Raw genomic sequence first — 19,921 nt, 5'->3', positions numbered from 1 at the left:
TTGTTATATTGTTTGTTCTCCTTGTGGGGCAGTGAGTGGGAGCCAGTGCCATGATTGATGACATTATTGAGCAAAGTTTGTTGGGCCCTCCGGCACAGGAAGCGCTCAATCCTCTCACAGGAAGTGCCTCTGTTGCCATCTTGTGACTCCTTCCTGCCTTCACGCCAACCAGTGGAGTGAATAGATGGGAGATGATTTTGATTGATTTTTTTCTCCCTCCACCCCCACACCTTCATCGGAGATGCGATGCGATACCATCTCTGCCAAATTTTAATTAATTTCCCGAGCTTTGAGATGGAGTGGAGCCAGGGTGAAGGGTCAGGAGGCTTGGGACTGCAGAGCAGTTTTTAATCAGGGATCCTATGAAAGTTGCATTGGCGCCCACATCAGCTTGGCATTGAGGACGGGATTGTAAACCGCTGTTTGATAGGGCCCCATTTCTAAACAACTACAACTGTGCTCCCAATTAAAGGGCCATTTTGATCAGACATAAACTGTTGGGGTGGCATGCTGCCTTGTTCTCCGCTGTAATATTGATCCTCGAGGACTGCTGAATATACAAAATGAGGATTAATGATGATATACTGGAGCTGCAACAGAGTGCTGCTCCAAATAGTAAAGAGCTGCCACTTGTGTATCTGCAACTGGCATTGTTGTCACTTCAAGATGTACTATGTTTAAGCGCAGAATCTAACTTTTTCACATGAAATTATGGTCTAAAAATTGAGAAAAATGGCCATTACAATTTCACAGATCACAAGTTGACATATTTAAATTGCTTATGTTCAACCAACAGTCTAAAATCCCCAAATATTCAGTTTACTACCATGGAAGACTCAAAACCATCAAATATTGACACTAGAGAAGCTGAACCCTGTGAAATGTTGGCATCTTTGCTTACAACAATTACAATCTATTGTAAAAGTCGGAGTTGGAGATTTTCTGTCAGTTGACTGTGTAATTGTTTCAGTTCTACTCAGTTTATAAATTCTACACTCTCCAAATGATAACCATAATTACAGGAGAAGTTCTTTTTGTAAGGTTAATATCAAGACGTCCTATCACTTCTAGCTTATTGAATGTGATGGCTTCCTCAAAGTAGCTCTTGCATTTTATATGAATATGATCCAAGTTTTCTCTGGTGAACCATGTTCCCCGAGGGTCTTGCATGTACTGTAAAGAACCACTCTCCCCCTCTTCCAGTGCCCCTGATTCACCTTGACAGTTTCACTCTCCCTCTCACACTTGTTTTCTCCCATCTTTGTCATGTTTACGGCCAGCGTGTTGTTTCCTGGGTGCACTTCTTAAAGTGGCTTCCACCCAAAACATCTGATAAATAAGTAATGCGCTGGGACAAGAGAGAGAGCTTTCTCTTGCACTCGCTGCTGTCAATCCAGAGCTTTGAGAAATCATCTCATCGGTTACTGGACAGTCTACGATGAGCAGAGGCCCATAAATCTCCTCAGTAGCTGCATTTGTGTCCTGTAGATCAGCCATTATTGTCCGGCCCCTCTGTCAGCCCATCCATTCTTCTGCCATTTATCAGAAATGCATCCTGTACATGAGGAGAGGGGGAGAGAGAGGGAGAGAGAGAGACTGCTCTTCCGCACATGTCAACAAATACATTCAATGTAGCGTAATTACAAATAAAGTAATAAAGTTCCTTAATTCTTCTATTATAGATAGATAGATAGATAGATAGATAGAGATAGATAGATAGAGATATAGATATAGATAGATATATATATAGATATATAGATATATATATATAGATATATAGATATATATATATATATTTCTTGAAACACAATTAAATAAAACCACAACTAGCTGCATTACTATATAGAACGAGGGGTAAGTGAGAAAATGTGGGTGAACCAAGCCATCAACTTACACCCAGTGCAGCGCAAAGTCCGACGCAAGTGTCTTTGCTAGTTTTAAGACCGACGCATTGTCAATTTCCCGTCCAGCGCCTGCGTCGTTTACATAGCAAATGCGCCCATGGGGAGGTGTGTTCAGGTGCATTCTTGGCGTATTGCTATCTTGAGGCAGCGGGAAGTGATTGCGCCAGTGACCAACAAAAACCTGATCCAAAGTAAAGAGCGCAGCATTTCATTGTTATTTTAACAGCAAATTAGTAAAATGAGCCTAGGCTCATGCACAGCGCACGCACACTATGCTTGTCACACACACAGGGAAGCGCAGCAGCACACAAAGATTACAAATAAAAAATATTACGGTGCAAATCCACCATCATAATAGCAATGCGCCAAGATACAAACGCGCCAGGCTTTTAAAAGGAATGGGAGATAACACTCCGATTGAGTTTATTGCATGTTACGCCCAAAACGCACCTATGAATTAATGAAGACACAAAGTACAACCCTTTTGAACCATGCGGCCGGCACACGGACCCTTTTTTCCGCCGTCAAACTAGCAAAAGTGGATTTGGACACGCCCTAAACGCACCTGTGCCGTGCACTTCACGCCGTGCGCTTAGATCGTTAAAATAGGGCCCTGACTGTTAAATGTTTGTGTGTTGAAAAGTTTGGATTGGATTATGTGGTTTATTGAACTTTAGTAGCTGACACGTACACTAACTCTGTTCGAAGCAAATAGCCTTTTTGTTGGGACCACTGATGCAGATAATACAACAACATCAATGCTAACCCGCTAATCCAATGACCACACATTAGCATTATGTTCCCCAGCCAGTCTACTCAAAGTTAACCTGTTTAACAGATGGGCACCTCTCTCTCTCTCTCCCAGTCAGCAGGGAGAAGAACATTGACTTCCCAAAACACTTGGTTCCTCCTGACCCTTGACCCTCTGACCTCCAGGTTAGAAGTAAGAGTGGCGGAGGCATAGAAGTTTAAACCCCTGCAGTCCGGGAACAGGTCGGGAGTGAACAGTCATCATATGCTCCACACAATCAATAACCTAATCTGAGAAACGAGGGAACCAGTTGGAAGCTTAGTGGCCCTGGAAATTGGGGGGAAAAAATTATTTCGAATGTTATGTTGTCGAATGTGGAGTCAGATTTTTGCCATATAGTCATATATATCTGTCAGTGGACACATTTCTTCTTCTCCCCCCGTAAGTGAGGCCATGATGGATCAAGAGCAGACCATGTTGTATGAACCACCTGGGGAGCGGAGAGAGGTGAGAGAAGTGGCGAGGAATGTGATGAAACCAGGGGACAAAAATACCTTCCCCATCATTTACCTCACAGTCAGACCGACACCCCGCTGTGCAGTTAAACAGGCACACAAGGTTCAAGATCAGTGCAAATCAAAGTGTTATTATTTCCCCCTCCCTCCCTGTTCGCCCTCACCCGGTGCTCCGCTCCAGTGCCCCTTTACAGCCGTGCCACGCGGCTCCGTGTCCCCGCCATCACTCTCCATTTCAGAGGATAATATCATGCTGTATGTTCTTTGAAAAGGTACTCTCCTGTGAGACGTAGAGAAAACATAGGAACACCAACTGGCACTTAATTCTGCAGACTCCCTATCGTTGCAACTATTCAGCCAGAGAGGGGGCGGCGGGATGCGTCGTGTTGGAGGAGGTGGGGGGTCAAGGGGGACTTCCTGACAGGAAGTGAAGTCTAGCTGAGAGGGGAGAATCAGATGTGAGACTCCTAAAAAAAAAAAAAAAAAAAAAATAAAAAAATAAATAAAATAAAAGAAACTGAGTGGCTTTTAATTTAGCTCCCAGACGGTTTTACTGTGAGCTGGCTTCAAGTGGCTCAGGACTGGAGGGGCCTCAAGTGGCATGAATGGTTGGTTATTTATACACAATGTATAATCGTGTTTCAAATAAATGAATTTCCCTGACAGAGCCCTCTCCTCCTGACAGGCACTGTTAATGTAATGTTTTCTTACCTGACAGGTCCCCAAGTTATAAGGCCATGGAATGTATTCTTATGTTTCTCCCCCTGCTATCCTCTCTCAGCCATCCTGCTGATAAAATCGCGTTCTGGCTTCTTTGCTCAGATCTGGAGTGGAAATTCACTTCTCTGCATTTTTGATCTGGTAAAAGCCAAGTTCAAAACTTGGACATGATTAACTGTCATTCCTGCTCATACTTCAGGGGGCTTACACAGAATTCAGAGTTGCACAGAGTCATATTTTAACAACCATTATATTCAGTATCTTTGGGTATTTTGATGACAATCAGTTGGCATTGTTAAACGATGTTTGGTCCTGTCCAGATTTGTAGCATTGAAAGCCTTAGTCAACCGAGGACATATTTTACATGCTATTCTTGTTACTCTGCGTTTACATTGTTGTGTTGAATTCATACCATCGTTGAAACATCTGGCAAAAGTTGGGCTACTTTAAGAGTAACCTTGTAAAGTATAAGCGGTTATAGATTACCGACAGATGGATGAACCTACATAAAATGTTTTGATGGCATTGACTTATAAGCCTAAACTATACATCCACCAATATGTCCTAATCACTGCACATTAAAATCATTCATTTAGCAAGTTCACATTTCTAATTATTATGCATCTCCAAATGAGATGGCTGGAAATGATTCTACGTTTCCTCATCAACTAAAAGCTAAGACGAGAACACAGAAAAAGATTGATCCTGTTCTCACCAATAGAGCAACTTCTATGGAACTGAAAAGGTATTAGGAAACTCATTTTCAATCAGCCTTATTAGAAACCAGTCCGTACTGCGGCTTAAAGTTGTTTGTGTATTTTGTTCTGCTGCAAAGTTATGCAAAATACTCTTGTGTAAAATACTCTTGTGTACTGAAAAAGTGTAGACATACAGTTTAAACAAAAGAAAAAAGGTCATGAAAATGAGGTTGTTGTTTGAGGTGATGATTTCATTGCTCATTTAAGAACTGAACATCTGTTCCACTTGGAAATGCAGCAGCTGCACAGTGTTTAAGTATTCTTATTCTCCTACATCATTAAAACCCACTGACATTAAACTGAAGGAACCACATACCGCATTTGTGCCAAGATAAGATTGCTAAAGTATTTCTTTAAAAATGGGTCAGTTTCTTATGATGCAATGCTGGCTTATTAAATGTACTGTATACATTTATGTGTTCCACTTAAACATACTTTTCATGCACAGGTCAAGTGTTGTAACATGTTTCTGCTTCGTCTGTTTGGTGTATGCAGGGGTTTAGGTCATGTTTGTTCACTCTTCATGTTACTGTAGCCATGAAAGTGTAAGTCCATGAAGCTCTCGGAGACCCTGCAGTATAAATATTTGGACATCGGTAAATATTCCCTCAGTTGTGAATTTGATCGCACAAACACCAATATAAGTGTCTGTTTTTCTTTAAGCAGATACCATCTGAACTTGCACATGTGGACTGTCGAGAGCCACAGTAGACACACCGGTGTTAAGTTATTCCTACACAGACGCATGTTTTTCAGACACAGCAGCATGGCTAAACAACAAACTGCTCAACTTCTGCATTAATCAGTCGAAAGGACAATGATGAATAACATATTTGATAGTTTATGGTTTTTTTTTTTTTTTTTTAGTCTTTGTCCCACTCTTCTGCACACATGGGCTGTTTTTTTTGGTCTTTGTTGGTATGGGATGGCTGTTCAGAAACATTTGGGTTTCCTTGTCTGTTCTTATTCGGTTTGTTTAAAATTCCACCACCTTTTATTGAGACGTCACTGGCTTAAGGAACTTTAACTTTATAGCAGTTAATGAATTGAATTACATTTATTGTTCAAAAGGTGCATTTTGTTTCCATCTGCTTTGTCTTTTTACAGTCTTATTCTCTGTCACCCTGTAATCAAACTCCTATACTGTTATACTTTTTTGGATGTGAATAATCAGTGGCTCTCAGCCTATTTCATTTTTGCCTCTGCTGCACTGCCACATTTGACATGAGGATTTATGCTTTTGTCGTCCCATCTTAAGTTGTATCCCCATAGCCTTTCAAATCAACAAATACTTGTGATTATGAGTGATGCCACCAAAAAGCACAACCGACTTATTTATTATTTCGGTAGAGCCGAGACATTGCTTTCTTCAGTGTTGGAAAATGTTTTCCGTGTGTTGTGGCGAGCCTGATGTTTGAAAGGCAATTTTGCTCAGGAGGCCTGTGTTTTCTCACTAGTGGTAGTGGTATATTTAGATGTTGATTATGGATAATCAGCTGTAATGACGGAAGTGCATGGCATGTGTGTTTAGACTCAATGCCATCATCGTGGAACACAGACCAAACAGAGCGGTCTTATTGGCTTCAGATTGAGATGGGCATTTCCAAATGTTCATTCATACACGCCCTCACGCGCAACAAAAAAAGGGTAACAAAACGTAGCGTGTTTTACCTATATTAAACATCGGCAGAATTTCCAATCGGGATCAAGGGACAGCCCTCTCTCTCCGTCCTATCATCTGTTAGGAGGTCAGGTTAAAGGTGAGAGGTCACAAATGGCTGCTTGTATCCTCTCATCGGGAGCGCTGTGGTCATGGCCCCTATAGCGGCCATAAAAGCCGTGACACCGCTGACCAGGGCAGCCAAAATCCAATATTCTATCACTGACCTGTCTCCGTTTCCTTTTTTGTCACAGAGAGATGTCCCTCAGATCGGGGTCATTGCTTTTTTAATTCAACTAGAGAAGCCATTTCTTAGCCCATAATGACACCATTAGTCTTGCTATCACCTTTTGTCTGTGTCCACGAAATGCCAATGGCCTCTACGTCGTTTGTCAAACCTCATTTAGAACCGAAGCCTCACCGAGCTGCAGTTTTGCGACAATCATTTTATTTCTGCCGAAGAAGCTTTTAGTTGTGCTTTGAATTCTCCCGACTCCTGCATCAAAGTCGCAATGTATTTTAACGAAATCACATAAACAAGATTTAATGTCACTGGTTTTCTGTTTCTCCAGAGAGGACGACGACTCTATTTACGGCCCCACTTCCTGTGGTGTTTATTTGAAAGTGCAGTCTGGCCCGGTATGGAATATCCCCACAGCCACAGGCTAACACTCATGGTTAATGTCCTTCAACTGCAGTCTATGCTTCAACTAGAAGGCCCCAAGGCTGCTCTTACACACTTCCTCTAAAGCAAGCTTCAGCCGCAAAACCCTCTGCCAGTACTCAACTCCAAAACGCTGTTTCCACTCCCAAGCCCAGACTTGTATTCCCTCTGTGCCCTCTTTATTTGGAATGTATTGTAAACACGGTCAATGCCAATATGGTCTTTTAGGACAAAAAGCAGTTTTGAATTGAGGTTAAGTGTTCGCTTGGTGTCTGTGTGACAGTGCAGTTGGTTACAGAGTGATGGTGCGCAGGCATTTCAGAAGAAGGGTTCCTCTTGGCTTGGTGCATGATTGGTTTTGATTTACATTAGTTGTACCGAAAGGGGAACAAATGTATGGTTTTGGGAAATCATCACATATGTACAAATAGGTTTGGATGTGTATTAGAACTTTGTGTAAATTTGATCTTTCCTTCCTCTTCGTAGCGCTGATATCCTCGTCCCTGTGGGCTCTCTAGGTTTACTGAAAGGCCAGTCGCTACATAAACACACGGTTTCCTCTATCAGCTCAAGAGATGATGACAGCAGAGTTTAAAACGTTTATACACACACACACACACACACACACACACACACACACACACACACACACACACACACACACACACACACACACACACACACACACACACACACACACACACACACTGCGTGGCTTTCACTTCGTAGTTGTTTTGCAACTCAATCAAATGGTTAACTCAATTAAAATGTGTTGTTTTGGGCACTTTGTTGAAAGGAGAATTTCCTTCAGAGTGGGGGAAAAAATGTATGTTATGTGTAATGTATGTTGTGTTACTATTGCACACTTATCAACAAATGACACATTTTAATAAAAGCTGAATAGTGTGGAATGTATGGTGACTTCAAGCTGTGATTAATGATTTTTTTAAAGACTAGTTTGGTAGTTTAGGTCTCTAACCTGAGGTTTTTCGCGCATATTTCTCCATCTCCCCCGAGAGGAAGGGGAGGGGGGAGCACTGTGAGGTTCAGACAGGCCCCATGACCTTGTTGCTTTATTATTCTTTTGACGGTTGTGTTGAAGGTGTTGAAATATTGAACAGAACATGAGAGACGGTGACCGCTGAGTTTCCCTTCTCTCGTTGTCCTTTCAAAATTGAGGATTTAAAGTTGCACACGGCTGTGGTTGGATTGTTTAGACTGACACCTTCAACCATAACGTTAGTCAAAGAGGAGGAAATTTGTGTATTGACTTGTGATAAATGCACTCTCAACACAGCTCTTTCACTCCTTTCCACTAGTTTGCCAGCTGATTATGTAGCCTTAGCTGACCAAAGCAGTCAGTGTGCCTTTTTTGGATGATGTTTCTGCAGTGGCAGGAAAGCTTATAGACAGAGTGTAAACCACGGAGTCACCAGGATGTTCCCATGAATAGTTTTCTACGAGGTCCAGTTATTAAGAGTTCAGATTTCAAAAAGGATTTTACTTGAGCTGGAAAAAAAATTGTCAATTAATTGATGAGTCTATCGACTGCAAAGTAATCTGCAACTACTTTGAAAATTGTTTAATCCTTTAAGTCAAAGATCTTTAACAGGGGGTCCGGGGCCACTAGGGGGTCCTCAGAGTTACTGCGGGGGGGGGGGCGCACCAAATTTATTCATTTTTTAAAATGTTTTTTCAGTACAGAAAAATACTTTGCACAGCTATAACGTGTGACAGGTGCGTTGGAGAGGGTTAAGTCGGTCAAAAGTTGTAAAGAAACTCCTGCACGCTGCCTGACTTGCAAAGAATAAATTTCCTTGCAGGCAACGTTTTCGGTACTAGACCATCATCTGGCAAATTGAATGAAGGGAGTTCTGTTGCAACTTTTTGTTTTTTCAAAAATGTAAATGTCTTAACATGAATCCAACATATTATTTGCAAATATAAATCAGCCTATATGTGAAAAAAAAGACATTGATGATAGTCTTACTGGCCTATGGGTAAGGTAGTCACTAAGATAGCCATCCACAGATACAGTTAATCCTAAGGATTCACTCTGCCACATGTATGGTTAACATTAAAACATGATTTAAAAAAAATCATACCAACAATGATTTTTATAGCTTAGTTTTCTATGCACTAAAAATGTATGTATAAAGGCTTTAGGCTTTTATTGTAGGCCCAGTTTAATATGCAATTTAATTTTATAAAAGATGTAGTAGGGGGTCCCTGCTCTAATTTTGTTTTGTTTGTCTTTACTGCCCTGTAAAGCGACTTTGAGTTTGTGAAAAGTGCTATATAAATTCAATGTATTATTATTATTATTATTATTGTTATTATTGTTATTATTATTATAAGGGGTCCTTGGATTAAAGAACTTTTGAAGACCCCTGGTTTAAGTTATTATTCAAGCAAAAATGCCAAACATTCCCTTGGTAAATTAAAAAATTCCCTGCTTTTCTCTGTTTTCGATCATTGCGCACACTGAATCTCTTTAGGTTTTGGACTGTTTGATGGAAGATTTATTAACCAACCTATAATTCTATGTAATAAGAGATTCACTTGACCATGTGTAAAAATAAAAACCTTTATATAACTTGGTGAAGTCATGTCAGTGCATTTATTGATATTGTGTGTGTTCTCTTGCAGGAATGGCAGAACTCCATCCAGAAGAATGCAGGTCTCGCCTTTATCGAGTTGGTCAACGAAGGCAGGTAGGTACCTGTGACATGCTAAGTGCTTTCCTCTCTCCTTGCAGCAGCACTTCTTCATTATCTTTCCAACCTCTACCCATCAGCCGCTTTCCAATTTCACCATTCCTGGATCACATCACAGCCCCTAAGGCCCTTGTGATGGGGTGGCTGTTCTAGATTCTGGACAACAATCAATGATGGGGGAGGCGGGGGTGTTACAGGAGCTTAGAAGAGTGAGGATGGAAGATCCCGGAGTTCAAGGCTCCATGCAATACGTGCTCATCCCACAGGGATTTGGGAAAAGGAGGGAGTTTAGTTAAAAGGTGACAGGCCCTGATCGCAGGTTCCTCTGTGACAGTTGGGAAATCACTCTTGATTTCCTGCTCCCCCTCCCTGTCAGTTTATGCCTTTATGGTTGAGCCATTATCAGCCTGTAATCATCTCTTCTGTCTGCCGCTGTCTTTTGTTTTTCTTTGTCTTTTTTTTTATAATTATCCCGACATTTGAGCCTCTCCATCCCTCCCTAATAATAAGACTCTAATTTCCACATCAGTTCCTCTTAGTCTTGGAAGTCATCAATTGCAGATTTAGAGAGCCATACTTTCCATTATTGATTCTCAGCTTTTTAAAATTGGCAGAGGCTAATCCACAGTAATGCTAATGAGACTGGCAATGTACTGTCGTCGTATGAGTTCTTTGTGGAGGACATTATTTGTGATTCACTTAAGAGGCTGATCTTATACAGCCATAACTCAAGTCAGGGTTACTAGTGAAAGTGCAAACATCTGTATGCAAATGTATGTCTGGTCTGTCTCTTAGTGGACATCAAACAGCCATTTAAACAAACAATATGATTAGTTGAACATCACATTCCCCACCAGTCCTGTCATTATTTCATTTATTTGATTAAAGTCCACCCTGTTTTGTGTAATTTATTAATGTAATTTATTTGACAGTCTGTAGAAAGGTCTGCCCAGAGTGATAGCAGTTTGATGAAACGGGGTGTCTGCAGGTCTTGAAAGGTCTTACAATGCATGGAATACTATTTCCTCATAAAAGGCCTTAGAAGCTGTTAAAAAGTCTTACATTTCATTAACATGGTCTTAAATATTTTTCTTGCCATAGGCAGCAACGCTACTTCTGAAAGGTTTCTGTATGCGCTTGCGGGCCGTTGGGAGACATTATACCCTTACAAGTCACAAGTGGTCCGACTTTATTTTTTTGGTGGAGCACTATTTAGACCTAAAGCAAGCGCTGTCACTACTGCTGGCTACAGTAGCTAGGAATCTCATAGTCTCATATGGGCAAGTGAAAAACTTTTAAATAAGCATTTTTTTGGATTTGTTCATTGGTCTATTTCGCTGTGTATCTGGATCCAAGTCAGTCACATTAGTTCAATTAATTATATAATAATAAAAAAAAAAAAGTACTGAATAAAAAATAATGTAATAATAAATAAGTATAGGCCTTTTTCTATCTGACGCTCCTACTTTGGCCAGTATGACTGTCAGAGGTATTAAATGGTGTTCTATCTGGTAGTTAAAAGGCTCTTCAAAAGTATTGAATTTAACTAGGCGAACCCTGCAGGAACTCTTTATTATATTGCTTATTACTAAATATTTTACTATTTCGTCTCAAAAGAAGTCTGTTTTGTCCATATGTACAGTCTTAAGCACAGAGCACCATAAAGAAGGGCAGCGGCTGGGTTATTGATAGCGGGGCCTCGACGGGACCATAGAGGCTGCAGAGGCCCCAGCACCTCCGCTCCCCTGCTGCCCTGTGCTGAAACAGCAAGCTTAGGTTACAGCCATCCACTGGCCCCTAAACCCCCACCCCACAGTCAGTCCCAGCCCTCCCCATCCCTCCTCTCTGGCCCCTGGTCTGTTATTGTTCCACTTTGCACAGTCCTAACCTTTAGGGTTGTCGAGAGGTTTCTTTGACCTACACGCACGCACGCACGCACGCACACACACGCACAACATGCATGTTTCATCAACACTGATAAGAAGAGGGAGGTAGGCTACATATGTAGCAACATGGGCAGAGATCCTCCCTCTTGTCAGATGCATATCATTAACAAGTCAATTAGCACCTGCGCCCCAGTTAGAGGATCTATCTGGTTTGGTTTTGTTTCCAAATTAGATTTTCTGCTTATTTTGCACGGTTCTTTTTCAGCATGTTATGGATATTACATGGCTGTTCCATCTCTAAGTTACCATATCACAGTGTTAAACAGATGTTTTAAATACTTTGAAGCTCAAGATTTTAGGATTTATGATTGCTAAGCATCTGCCTGATATTTTCCCCTCTATGATGGAAGTAAATTGACATCCATATACATAATGTTGTTGTTGTTGTTGTTGTTGTTATTATTATTGTTATTATTGTTATTATTATTATTATTATTGTAAATACATTATGTAGTGTTCCAGTGATCAGATTCTCCCTCTCCCTAGGCTGCTGAGCCACACCATGAAGGACCACCTGGTTCGTGTGGCTAATGAAGCTGAATTTATCCTTAGCCGACAGAGGGCCGAAGACATCCATAAGCATGCAGAGTTTGAGGTAAGATGCTGCACAGCTCTGGCAACTCATGCACAGACACACGCATATGAGAAGAAAAAGACTATTGGCATAATTTCTTATCATGCATGTAAAAAAAAAAATTCTATAAAATATTAGTCTATCCCAAACTATATTGATTTTACAGGTGTGGTATCGCAGCATGCTGTAGCAAATGACAAACCGAAACAATATTCTGCAACTTAAAGCTGAAATCTGCAACTTTTCAAACTACTACAAAGATGACTAATAATTCCGTGTTGCATTTGTGCGGCAGTTTTTCTGTATGTCATTATTTGTGTCTGTATGCAAAGTGTGGTCAGCAGACCAGGTAATGAGATTGCCTAAAAGAGGATTTACAGTAGTGAGTAAGTTGGACAGCATCCACGACCTGACAAATCTGATCAGCATTTCTCAATCCAGGAGTGTCTCAAACATGTTTTACTTTGCTCCACTATACAGATGGATATGAAAATATATTTATAAAAAAAGACTTATTTCAACTTTAATTGTAGACTATCTGTGAAGAATGAGGGAAGATTATAAGATCAAGCTAGTGTATTGCAGTTCAGACTTTTTTCTTTTTGTTTCTTCTGTACCACGAAATTTTTTTAACAAGGAACAAACTGTCATAATACGTTTCCTCCTGTGAGCTCCACAGCAACTTTAGGCTTGCTAAGCACAGACAAAAAAAGTCCATTTGTAGCTTTAGGCCCATTGCGCTAACAGACTGCTTTGATAGAAATGTTTAATAGTTTGATATTCCTATGCTTGGTCAGTGAATATATTTAATGAAAACAAGGAAGGAGTAACAGTCCGTAAGAGCATAGAGGAGCTGATCCAATGACTACTCAAAACTTGTCCATCAAGTTTTAAGATCTGTCGCAGCAAACCCAGAGGGTAGATGTTTGCTTTTCAAACATAACCCTAAGCTAAACGTGAGCGCCTACACAAAAACGCACACACTTGCACACACACTGAAGTTGTTTGAGGCTGGAGATCAAGCTTGGCACATATCACTAACCAAACATTGTGTAGTGTTAATGTATCCCTGTGCCTCTCTGTCTAACTGCAGCCTTGCCCCTGAAGCATACCTTCTCCCCCTCCTCTTCCTACCAGTTCGCAGCACAAATGTTGCCATTCACGTGTAGCTGCCGGGCAAACTCTATCCTGACCCATGGGCACCCTTAGTTGCCCCTTTCCCAGTCCAACTCTGCTAAACTCCCCCACCCCCCTCCTCTGCTTTCTAGATCTCACCAAAATCATTTCCTGTCCTGCTGAGATCCTGTCCATTATACTCCCGCTGGGGGTGTATTTTGCCAGTGACAGGAATATGGCATCCTCCCCTCTCTTCCATCCCTCCCTCCCCTCATTTCTCAGGAACCTGCCAGCACTAAAATCTGCAGACAGACCTGAGAGGTGCTGGCCTGAAGGGCTGACTGTGTGTAAACCCACCGCCTCAGCCCCCACTTTGCAGTAAAATATGATGCTTTTTTAAGGTTCAACGAAGGGTCTCTCTGACATCCGGGTAAAGTAAAATCCCTCAAGAGGGTTGAAAGTCAATCAGAGGGGTCGGGGCACATCAAAGTTTTGTCTGTGATTGCTATGTTTTGCGCTCTTTGTTGGATAGGCTGCTTTTCTGTGTAATTGTCATCCTATTTTTGTGAACCCTTATTACTCACTGTGCTCCAAGTGTCAGTCATTTGCACACAGTGTTATCTGACCGTATCAATATCAACATAGACTGGAGGAGCCTGGTTTAATTCTAGGTTGTTGTAGCAGATTTTTTTTATTTTTGCTGCATACCTACTCAATGAAAAGGTGCAGAGTGTTTGTGCTTTTGCAAAAGTGTGCGTACAGTATGCCAGCAGGTTAGGCAGCTGTCTTCATCTGACACAAGAGCAGCACAAGTAAAAATGGGTCGGAGTATGTTGCCTGACTGGCAGACAGATGGACTTGGCAGCCAGTCTGCACACGACAGCCCCAAATGATCCCTGCTCTGCCTCGGCCTCTTGCTGTGGCCGCAGGCCACACGCTTCTCGATTTTTCTCAAACTCCCTGGCATTAGTCCCTGAATCCTAACCTGGCATGTAGTAGTTTGGCATTGCACATAACAACCTGCCTGTCCCAAGGTCTCCAGATCTAGTTGATTGTTTAGCTTTTTTTGCTGTTGGTGTAAGTCCTGTTTGTGTGTAGTACCATATTTCCTTCTAGCTGAATCTTTCATACAAAGGTTACTCAAAACAAAACCTTTATTACCTGAATATGTGTACTTTATGTCTAACAAGAGTTGGACATGAGAATAAGCTATTTAACTGACAGAATGTAAGTCCTATTTTTGCACAAGCCTTCAGTAAGCATACTGTTATTTGTCTTATAACCAGCGTGTATGAAAACATGACATGACTACAGTCTTTGATGCACGTCTGGTAAGAGAGGGCAAATGACAGGTACCAAAGGTGAGGCATCTGCTGTTTTGTTAGTTAGTGGTTAGTTGTTCTACTCTGTGAGCATTCCTTATCCAGCCTGTATCCATTTGTAGTATATATAATGTAAGAGACTGTGGGCCTATATTAGTACAATACTGTGTGCAGTGTAATAGGGTCAGGGTTTGTTACATTTCCAAATGAAGCAGCGCTATCAGTTACATGAACTGTCACTCAGTTGGCTGTAAAAACACCACAAATGGAAAGCTATAACTTTTCTTTTAGTTGCATTTTCATGTTGTCATTGGAAACTTACTCTACCCTTGCAATCTTCGAGCCGCCCTTAATCAGATACCCAACGTGGCTCGTCCCAAACTGGGTTTCACAATTGAATTCCCCACTTAAATGCAGTTGCTCCTCTGTGACCTCTGAGAAGAAGTGAAGCCCTGATAAGTCTTGCTCTGATATTGCTGTATTGATTTTTGCCTCCATACAAGCTCTGCCTGAGCCTGCTAGAGCCAACGGTTTCATTTTGCACTGCCACAATAAAAATAACAGGCCAATGAAACATCCCCCCTGAGGGCGGGGGTTGGAGGGTTTTGAAATAATTTTCAGCCATGTCCTAGTTTTTTTTCTTTTTTTTAAAGCCCCTGTATTGTGTTGCCGTGACACTAAAGGTTGGTGATTGTTTTTGTGAGAATAAACCTTAAAATAGGCCTCCCAAAATGATGCTTTGTGGATACCATTGTGTTACACTGGAAGTGAGAAGGTTTGCTTAGTCATGCTGCATCAATTGCCAGAACATAATCTGCATCCTCCCTCACTATACTATTCTGCATTTAAGAGCACTTGCTTTGGTTTAGCAGAAGCACTACCAAAGCACCAGAAGAGAGAATAATTCAATACATAGAAACAAATTTATGTTTGCTCCTTGTCAGAGTTCATATCCTTTAGAAGGCAGTGATAGAGGATTTTGATAGCGGTTTGCCTCAGAGACATAACATATGCTTTCTCTCTCACACTCACACTCTCACTGGCTCTCTGCGGGACAGAATTGAGTTATCTTTGGCCCTTAGAGTAAGTTATTACAGTGGGCTTAGGGTGAAACAGATGAAGATAACTAGGGGGGGAAATCCAATTACCTTTTAGGGTTCTCTATCTAAAAGGATCCTTAATGTGAAGGAGATCTGCCGATCGGATGCTGCGGCCCAGCACAACAAATGATAGACTCTGATATCTTCCAGAGGAGCAGGAAGGAGAGCCCAAGAGATAGAAAGGAGGAGAGAGAAATCGAACTCCCTCTTTTTTATGGGGCTGTTCATTAGGGATGAAATGTGGTGGGCTCAGGGGCACAAGGGCAGATGAAAAGGTCCAGATAGGGAAGAGTGAGCAAGACCCAAGTCATTTCTATTCTTTCTTACCCTTCCCTTGCTTTTTTTTTTAATACACCCCCCCCCCCCTTGATTCATCTTCTGCTGTTATATGGAGTAATTGAATTGACTGTCTGAGAGATCCTGTGAAAGCCAGACGATAGCGGCTAATTAGCGCTTGGCATCATTGTCTTCCCTCTGCTGAGCTTGTAAAACGATCCGGTGCTTTTCCCCACGTTAATGACATTAACATTGAGCTGAGGCTCATTATGTTGCATTATCATAGCACTGGTCTCTGGGAGCTTGTGCATCACAGAGTGGAGTATCAGAGAGAGAGCCTGGGCAAGGATGTCTTGTAATAGCTTAAGTTAAGAGTGAGAGCTGACCTGACTTAAGCTGTTACAATAAATCCTAATTTGAATATAACCAGCAGGCAGATCAGTTCACAGATTCCACGAAAACCTGTTTAAGAGAATTACTTTTATTGTTAAAACGGAAGCAATCTGCTGATCAAAGGTTACTCAAACAACACACACAGTAAGGGCCAGAGAACCGCAAGTCCCAAAGGCTATTTACACCACATCATTCACAGCACTCCGACTGATAGCTGCCACCAACTGTAGCTTGCTGTCATGTAGTTGTCGCAACTGTAATGCAGCACGTCAGCAGGGCTGGATGCCCGGGCACCTCATTATGAGCAAAACTGCTGTCAAGAGAATGAGGGGAAATAAAACCGGAACATGTCTGTATGTGTGATACACTGTGGCACAACCATCAGGATATAGGTGAAATTTCATATTGTGGTGAGACAAAAACGCAGCAGTAGATATCTTAATTCACAATAGTGACCTTTATTGTCAACATGTATCGCAAGGTGGCATCTTTCAGCATTGCTTTTTGTCCTTTCTTGGCAGATGCTTTCGTTTTTACTGTACATGGACTGTTTGACTAAAGACACCAGCAGGTAGAGTGGGAGAAGTGGGTTACAAAAGACGGTCGGGGAACAGTAGTCTCAGTCTCGCTGTAATGAAGTCCCAAGGTACCTCCTCCGCAGCTCCCGTCATTATGTGTGACCAGCTAACCCACCGAAATATGACTTTACTCCACAGTTGCCTTTGACACGGTCTCTTTATTCAGAAGGAGAATGTTCTGTTTATTTTTTTTTATTTATTTTTTTTACCTTTTGAGCAGTGAGCTCAGGATTGTGTATAAAAGTCTCCATGTTAGAACAATTTTTCTAGCTCATGCAGAGCAGAGCTGTGGCAGTGTTTTGTGGCTTTTTACACATTTTTATTTAGCAAAATATGAAGTTTGTTTGCTGCTTAAAGTTCATATTGTTGATAGAAATCTGTTATCAAATCCAGCCCGAGCCCACTGCCACTACGCTGTATTCGCGTTTTCAATCCGGAGGACATGTATTTTTCACCTGGTCGCGTCCTTTCTTCATTTGACTATTTTTCACCTCCGGACGACAGTATGATTTTTCACGTGGCATGACCTTGAAGCCGAGCCGGAGTCATCGTGAAAAGATGGCAGCGACGCAGACTGATGTAGCGAGAGGAGGGCGCGGTTTGCAGAGGCGAGAGATTTCTGGGTAGAAGAGATGAAGAGGCTGCCAGCTGAGCATGGTGACCAGTTCATTAAAGATCATCCGCAGACAGTGTGAGGGGAGGAGCAGAAGGGGGGGGGAGGAAGATACTTTGATAAGTGTTGCGCCTGCGTTAACCTTGATGGCCGCTAGCAATGGGCCGGTGCCAGCAGCAGGGATCTGTTTCTACTGGATTAGATTATTTTTTTTCCCCCTCCTGTGCGCCAAGAGAAGGGAAAAAAAAAATCAATACTTGGGAGCGCGGCATGACAGGGGCATCATTTCAGAATTGAAGTGGCTGTCAAGCATTGTCATTTGGTGACTTTTGTTCGCCATTGTACTTTTAAGCCCTCATTTTTCTCCGCCTCCTCTTCCTTTCACTCGTTTCATCCCGAGCCCATTGTCTGAATTCCCCTGGTGACATTTTATGTTGCAATTTAAAAAAAGTCGAGGCCAAGAGATCAAGTGCAAGAGAATCTCTTTGAAACCAATTGGTGGACTGGTTCAGCATCTACTGTTGTTTAGCAACCTCCCCCATCCTCCTTTCTCATTTCATCCTCTTGTCTCCCTAGACCTCCATTGTGTTCCAGGAGGAATTTATTTGTAGTACATTTGCATTCTTTGATACCAGACAAGGACAAGCCTGATGTCTCGCCTTCCTCTGGACAGTTTCTCTGCCCGTTTGTAAATGAAACCCTCTGGGACAACTTGTCGACGGATGGGAGAAATTGGAGATTCGCGCAGAGCGATAGCCCAGCCTTGGAGAGTGTGTAAGCCCTGATGTGCCACCAGTGTCAAGAGATTGCAAATCAAGCGCTTTAATAACATCTCTGCTGGTTTTTGTTTCTTCCTCCTGTCCTCCAACAGAACGCGGAGACCCTGGTTTTGTCAGCCGGCGTGTTGAAGGCTCACTGTGGCACGGCAACACCACCAGACCTTTCTCTGTCACTCTAATTGATAAACATAGGGCTGATATCTTGTAATGAGCCTCCTCTCTCCAGCCTATTATACTGGTTAACCCTCTCAACCCAGCGAGGGAGAGGCGGAGGGGAGCCCAGGCATCATCTGACAACAACTACAGCATTTAGATAAGGCTGACACGGTTACAACACCACCGCCACCACCACCAGTGTGAAACTCATCTCCTCGTTTCCCCGGCTTATTATTTGTACAATCAGCACAGCGAAAACATGAGCGAGTGGCAGGGATAACAATCTTGAGCAACAAAAATCCGACCTGCGTTCTATTTTCTGGCTCAAGAAGAGGTTCAGTAATGTGATTTTAAAATGCACGCGTTTCAACGCTTTGTGTCTGTATGTGCGTGTTGCCATTTTCTGCCATTATGTGATTTTCGAGATGATTACTGTTCTTTCCACCACCGCCCCCGCCCCCCCAGTCACTTGCCCAGCAGCCCATTTCCTCCCCAAACTCCAACACACACATCCATAGTTATTTATTTGAACTGTTGATGAATTGTGGGAGACACGACTCAGTGTAATTGACTCGATTAATGCCAGCCATTATCATTTCGTCTTCACCAAGCTGTCTCCTCCGGCAGAGCCAGGCACTAACGCCGGGCGACCCTGTCAGCCAGGCCATGTAATGGAAGGCGCTGCCCATGATTACAGTGTCGCAAGTCATAACGGTCTCGCTGCCAGCAAGTTGTGCCCTGGTGGCTGTCTGGGTAGGAAGCTAACGGAGGCTTAGACTCTGCCGTCCCTTTCCTTCAGCGGCACTCTTAACTTCCAAAGGTAAATGGAAGTGCTTGTCTCTGAGCATGTCTTTTTAAGGTTGTGTTCTTGTCAAAATATGCACACTGACCGCTTCAGTCGCTCCAAAAGAGGCATGTTTCTATTTGGAAATGGGAACAGATACTTTTTAATTTACTTCTTATGTTTCCTCAACATTCCTTGAAAGGAAAGAAAGCACAGTTTGTTTTGAAAATACCCCAAATGCTCCTTTTTAGTTTCTGCCCTCTATCCTGTCAGCGGACCTGGATGGAAGTGAATTCAGGATGGTGCCAACTGGGAGATTTAGTTATTCGCTTTAACCTTCATAATAACATAACATAATAAGTCCTTCATAATACCCCGCCATATTCTCTGACTTCACATCAACGGAATGACCCCGGGAATTAACAGTGACTTGTCTTTTCCACTTACAAGCAAACCCAACGTTGGGTTTTAATGGCACTACTGATGTGTTCAACTTTTTTGGTTGTTATTTTAGGGGTGAGTCTGTGAATTTGGGCTTTTCTCCTGTAGTCGACTTTGGCTTCGGATATGAGAAAATCCCATTACAGCATGGAGG

The 19,921-nt window shown here is 42.2% G+C and overlaps 1 protein-coding gene across 1 annotated transcript in view; it reads left to right on the top strand.

The window, feature by feature from the left end:
• The window catches only part of lrba (LPS responsive beige-like anchor protein), a 196,431-nt gene that overhangs the window by 76,117 nt on the left and 100,393 nt on the right, over nt 1-19,921 (top strand). Inside the window, exons 34-35 of the mRNA XM_039799595.1 lie at nt 9,622-9,686; nt 12,122-12,230. Of these exons, the coding sequence (XP_039655529.1) occupies nt 9,622-9,686; nt 12,122-12,230 (174 nt within the window). The remainder of the gene's footprint in view (nt 1-9,621; nt 9,687-12,121; nt 12,231-19,921) is intronic.

This window comes from Perca fluviatilis, chromosome 1 (assembly GCF_010015445.1).
Source record: "Perca fluviatilis chromosome 1, GENO_Pfluv_1.0, whole genome shotgun sequence".
NCBI lineage: Eukaryota > Metazoa > Chordata > Actinopteri > Perciformes > Percidae > Perca > Perca fluviatilis.
Note: the sequence above shows the minus strand (reverse complement) of the source record. Positions and strands in the feature narration are given on the sequence as shown.